Source organism: Xylocopa sonorina, chromosome 9 (assembly GCF_050948175.1).
Source record: "Xylocopa sonorina isolate GNS202 chromosome 9, iyXylSono1_principal, whole genome shotgun sequence".
Taxonomy (NCBI): Eukaryota; Metazoa; Arthropoda; class Insecta; order Hymenoptera; family Apidae; genus Xylocopa; species Xylocopa sonorina.
This window is the reverse complement of record NC_135201.1, coordinates 2,239,802-2,245,947: the sequence shown is the minus strand read 5'-3', so window position 1 is coordinate 2,245,947 and position 6,146 is coordinate 2,239,802. Positions and strand designations below refer to the sequence as shown.

At 34.3% G+C, this 6,146-nt stretch overlaps 2 protein-coding genes across 2 annotated transcripts; both read right to left on the bottom strand.

Annotated features, from left to right (window-relative positions):
• Window positions 1-430: 430 nt before the first annotated feature.
• Window positions 431-1,417, bottom strand: LOC143427178 (serpin B3-like). The gene is made up of 4 exons (XM_076901108.1): window positions 1,396-1,417; window positions 1,032-1,324; window positions 805-990; window positions 431-709 (listed from the first exon to the last, which is right to left on the bottom strand). Exons 1-4 carry the CDS (start codon window positions 1,415-1,417, stop codon window positions 431-433), a joined length of 780 nt encoding a protein of 259 aa, XP_076757223.1.
• A 26-nt stretch (window positions 1,418-1,443) lies between these two features.
• LOC143427177 (serine protease inhibitor 3/4-like) lies at window positions 1,444-2,212 on the bottom strand. Its single transcript, XM_076901107.1, has 3 exons — window positions 2,093-2,212; window positions 1,803-1,991; window positions 1,444-1,659 (listed from the first exon to the last, which is right to left on the bottom strand). The coding sequence occupies exons 1-3, from the start codon at window positions 2,210-2,212 to the stop codon at window positions 1,444-1,446; spliced, it is 525 nt and encodes a 174-aa protein (XP_076757222.1).
• Between the last annotated feature and the right edge of the window lie 3,934 nt (window positions 2,213-6,146).

The following is a 6,146-nucleotide window of genomic DNA, read 5'->3' as shown; positions in this document are numbered from 1 at the left end:
ATTTCTTTCTTCTCTTTACCTATTTCACTTTTCTGTTTATGATACGTACTTTCTATACTACACAATTAACGCGTTTACGTAAAAATACGTTATGACATTAATATACAACAACAGGAACAGCAATACAATAAAAAAATGAGGAAATATTACTTAGTAGAGCAATCCAAATATTGGAAAACGTAGGGTCTAAATTATTGCTTACATGCGTAAGAAATTTAGAATATAGAAGATTTAGAATATTGGGCACAGTACTCTCCAAACTGCTTAACAGCTAGGCAGAATTGTAAACTGAACACTGAAATTGAGCTAATAGCATAAATTCTTTGATTTTTACCTTTACTATATGCTGCTAAATTTGATGGAAATACATAGACCACGGACATTATTTATAAGTAGTTCATATATTATATTACCACGTACGTTAATTTGTTTATGCAATCATATTGTAACCTTCAAGACGAAGAGTGCTACTTAAATGTATATAAAGAATTTCGAGAGTAGTGTTATGCTCAAATTCAATATTCATTGTGGTAAGATAACTTTTAAATAACTTACGACCAGTCTGATCAGTATGTCCAACCCCAGGAACTTCAGTGCCTTGTTCATCAACTTCGATTATTACTTTCTGCAAAACTTTACTAATATGCAGGTGTCCACTGGCGATTCCAGAAAAGTCAGCACTCTCGGTAAACGCGTCAATTAAGCCCAGCTATATATGTACATATATAAAAATAATTAGAGCATAAAGAATGTTCATATTTTGTATGATTTCCATATTGTATGGGTATATGTATATGTGTACACCTTTTGTAAAGCAGGCGTAACATCTAGTTGTTTTTCCACCCTGAACTTTGGTAAATATAGTTTTAATGGGGTGTCTTGCCCTTGATTTAAAAATTCGGTTAATTTCATGTTTTGTAATTTCCCTTCAAGTTGCTCCAATCCCTCAATTTCATTTGGAATAATTATAACTAAACTTAATTCATTGGCCTAGAAAAATTTATTTGTCTTATTTTATCATTCATAAGCACCGAAGTGGTAACGAATTCAACAACTGCGACAGGTAAAATATTCATTCGATACATTATGAGTTTTCCTTTGAAGCTTACCTTGTAAGGTATTACAATGAATTTTGCATGTAAATCAGCGTGTTCACCATACTGGTAAGTACCTTGTCTATACATTGTGGGTACATATCTTACTGTATTGTTATCAACATTGAATGCCAGATCCTGTGTAAATTGAGAATTGAATTTCTTTTCCCACTGTCCTTTAAAATATACTGCATCAACTAGCACTAGTTTCGTCTGTTTATCCAGATCATCTGTTTAAGAAGAAGTACAGATCGATGAATTCTTTCATCCAATTTCTAATTTTCATTAATTGTGCCTTTACAGCATTTCTCATTAATTTCCATCTTTATGAAATGGAAAAAATAAAAATTTACAAACCAGGTATAATGTTATTAATAAGATTATTCGTATTTCGCCTGACCCATGTATTAATAGTATTTCCAGCTATTTCAGGTTGAGTAAAATCTACTGCTTGTGCAACAGAACGAAAGTAATTATCTGTTAAATCTTTGTAATCTCCGTTCACAATAAAATGTTTAGCTGTGAACATTTTGTTAGTAAGAGCGAGTTTATTTTGTCGAATGTTCTAAAATAAAGTAAAAAAAAAAAATTATATATATATATCTATGAGACATACATAATGTAAATTAAAAATAATCGTGGAAATAAATTTTTTCCAAATAAAAAAAAAGAGAAAAATTACATTAAATAAATTAATAAAATTCTTACATTTAGGTCATCAATAATTACTTGATAACCAGGCATGTCAATTTTATCTCTAGGTAAAATATTGAACATTGTTTTAAATTGACTTAATGTTTGTCCTTGTGCTCCACAAGCAGCCATAGCCAGAGTAACACCCGTAGTGAACGGGGACGTTATAAGATTTGTTTGACCTGGATTTCCTTTTGCAACAGCCTACATAAAGAATTTTTATTCTTATAGTTTACTAATTAATAATTCGTTCTTCTTAGTTTAACTCTAAATTTTGTTAAAATCTCATTATTAACTTATCTTACATGGAATAACGAAGAAGAGAACAGATTTAATTTCTGAACGGTTCCACTGGCACTCCCTTCAGCTGACACTGTTTTTAAGGCAACCATTGCCATCAGCAGAGTTTTTAGTACTGGAATCATTTATTGCCTTAGATTAGGGTATAACATTTTTTTTTATATACATCTTTTTACGTATGTACCATTTCACTCGATGAATTAAGGAGCAGTGAGTACTTAATTGTATTAAGAATGGATGTTAAACTGATTGCACTGTTCAAGTTATTAATAACAAAAACAATGAGTATGTGTCGGTCTGAGTGGTGTTCAGTGCGTTTGGTGTTCGTTACTGATTTGAATCTACTTTACATTTTTTACCGATTGAATAACCAATTTGAATGTCTTTCTGATTTTCGACTAGCCTTTTCCGACATAAACGTCCATCTTTAAAGGTGAATGCGTGCGTTACTGTTTAAGACACTCGGATTCGTCGATTACATAAAAGCTGAGAAACGATGGTTGATTTTTAATTGGCAGATAATTGCGTGGTACAGAAGGGAAAAAGGTTGTTCTGGACTGAAGGTCACTTGGTGCTACTGTTGCATCACCAAATGATGCGCAAGGAAATTTCGAGAAGCATTGCTGCTGCTAGGACTAAGTGTATTGCTACCGTGTGTCTTAACAGTTAATATAAAAAAACTATTCCGTATTATCTATGTATTTAACGTAATAAATGAAACGAATTAGACCATCGTTCGCTATTTGTTTATTTTATTAGTCGTAAAGCATATCCATGACTATTTTGCAAAAAAAATTTAAGCATTACGTTCTATTAAAATTTCAATTAAGAAAAGAATTATTTGCACGTATACACGCGATACATATCGTGTACATTTACACGAATACGTATGCGTTTATGCGTAAAGGAAAACGAGTTCGACATTTTCCATCGATGCATGAGTATAAGAATAAATAAAATCTGGTCACGCAGGGACGAATTAAGCGGTAATCGACTTAAGCGGCTGCGTAAATCTATAAAACACGTATCAAAGAAAAATGTTATTCTAGAATAACAAATTCTCGTCTCATTTTGTTGGAAAATATTCCGTGATAATAGCAAAAGATTGAGAGTATAAAAGATATTAAATGTCGAACTGATATATCCTTGTGTTCCTTAATAATAGTTCTCAAATTCTGTAACGTAGGAGTACAGAAATTGGAAAATTTCGATATAGTAACATAACCGTTACGATATATTTGCATGCCTTTATAAACTAATTTCTAACAATGCGTCAGATATAATTTATAATTAATTTTACAATCACCGTTCATCGTATTACATATTATGTTCGTAAGTTTACTTACTTATATGCATCTTGCCCTTTATTTGTCCAACCTATTGCCCTCTTGCAAACCTGAACTCAGACTGTTAGAGGATGTAGCCGTCTGTTTATATACCACAATAGGGAAATTTGGGCAAGGTGTAGAGATGGGAGGATCAAGCCTATCAAAGGTCGACATAACTGAACAACCAATCATGAAGCGTGTATTCTAATGGTTCTCAAAGTGGTGGATATAAATTTTAGATGGCCGAGTGGGAGAGAATCGGTAATAGGTAAATAATAGAATATCTATATATAGTACATCTTAGTTGGTGAAATTCGTAACTAAATTTCTCATTCAAGTCTTTAAATTATTAGATCGTGAAGGATGAAATTTGCAAAAAAAAAAAAAAAAAGAAAGACGAAGTAGGCCCATAACTTACAAATATAAGAAATTACTTTATTCATCAAAGTATGCATCCATATTGTCTGTAGCGCCCGTCACCACCTGACAACGATGAACCCCGACCGAGGCCGTTGTCATTTCGCAATTCGAAAAGTTTCAGTCGGGGTATTTAGCCCTACGGGCGACACTTATGGCGCGACGGATATCATAAACAAGCGGCGCCGAGCTGGCCATGGAATTTTCCAATAATTACCGAAGAGACGCGATGAAAATTACGTAGGCCAAAAGACCCCCTACCATGCTGGCCGAAAAGAACCCTACGTGGTGGGAATGCAAGCTGAGAAAGACACAGTCGACAACGACGACGCGAACCAAGAGCATGAGCTCGAAAGCGAAATTAATAAAGAAGAGGGAACAGCACACTCTGCGTGGTGATTAGTTAACCACGTCCCAACTATCTCACATTGTCTATACACTTTTGCCATTTAAGCGCCAGTTGTTCAGTCCGGTGCTTTAAAATCTTCTCAATTATTACTTGTCTTTTTCCTTTGTTACGTCCTTGATTTCGTCTTGCGTAGTTTGAAATACCGGTTGAAATACCTAGGGCGACACGACTTGTGTTGATAATTTTAAAAGATCGTTGAGTGCCGAAGGAAAAAGAGTCCTCAATGAATCCAACTCTAAATTTCTAAACAATGTATTCAATCTGTTTAGTTGACCCTGGCTGGTCTTAATATAATGCAACATTGACTATTTACAATATTATTTATGCTCTTGATTTCGAGTGGAAGGTCGTACATTTTTTAAATCGTAGATTCATTTTTTCATAAATAAAATTTTGCTTCTTTGAAAATGATGCAAAACAAAGGACTCAAAAAATGTCATCCCCTTTTAGCCTGTATTCTGAATATTAATAACATTTGTAGTATGAAATTCACTGCGCATATTTCCTGTAAGTTGAATCACCCTCAATTTACTGTGAGGCAGAAGGAAGAAGAACGTTACGGGTGTAGAAATGTGTTCAGACGTGCGGAAAGTAATGTTCAATATGCAAGAAGTCTTTCTTGCACGCTCACTTTGCACGTTAACGTTAATCACGAGCGAATAGTTAAACAATATTTGAGATGGTTGAATGTGTTACTTTAGAAAAATTGGTGAGAATCTGTGTCGGTTTGCTTCGAGCAAACGGTTGTAATAGTTTTCATAGGGCGTTCTACTTTTCTACAGGGGGTTTCACTTACCGTAAAAAATAATGCTCTCTAATTCGTTTACTTGCATTTTAGTAGGAAGCCTGGAAGGGTTTTCTTCAATTTTCTTTATCGAGCAAAGTTTGAGGTAAAGTGGCATTTATTGTCTAGCGATCACTCGCAGGTACTAAATTCCACTCCCACGTGACACGAACTAACCATAGCGAAACATAAAATTTCCGTTCGCGAATCGTTTGTGTAACTGATAATAAACAGGTAAAAAAGGTAGTCTGCTCTTAACAAGAGGAAAAGGGATAAAAAAGGTATAAAAAAAGGTAGTCTCCTCTTAACAAGATTTTGTAAGAAAGATATCTTTCCTTCCCCGCTCGCCAAGCGTAGCCAAGAATTCTTTTTCCTGCCATCGATTTCTGCGGCGTACACGATGGTTGTAATTAATTTAAAAAAGCCGTAATCGCTTGTTTTCACTACTGCAACCATAAATTTGCTATTAGCTCATGGTATGGCGACGGTCCAATCGCGCAAAATGAACATCTATAGAAACAGCTGGCCATTTTGTGCCCTCTGATCATTAGCACATGGAATATCTGATCAAGATTTCGTAGTTACCTAATTGAGGAAACGAGGAACCACTTTCTAGATATCTTTCTTCTTCCATCTTTTTAATTATGTAATTACATAATTTCGAACTCTTGATTGTCAGATATTTCGTGAACTAATGTTCAAAGATTACAAGATGGTCAACTGTTTCTTAGGAGCGACCGTTGCATGATATTGGCTCTTTAAATTCACCCTTTTGCAAATCAAATTCATCTTTTTGAAAATGAAATGTATTATTTAAAAAAACACAGCACATAAGCTAAGTAGTCAGAAATGAAAAATTATGAATTATCTGGTATATTCTGACTTTTAATAATTATCTGTACCTTTGCATGAATGAAATTTTTTTATTTCTGTAGTTTACATTTGATGTTTGATTTACGAAATAGTGAATTCGATGATTCGAGAAAGGATGAGATTGATCTGACAACAAGCTGTCCAACATTAAGTTGGTGGACAGCGTCGCGAGCAACCGCGTTCGGTCTGAGCCTTACAACCTCGGAGAGGAATCAACCACGCGAAAATTCCGTGTGGTAGCTGTGACA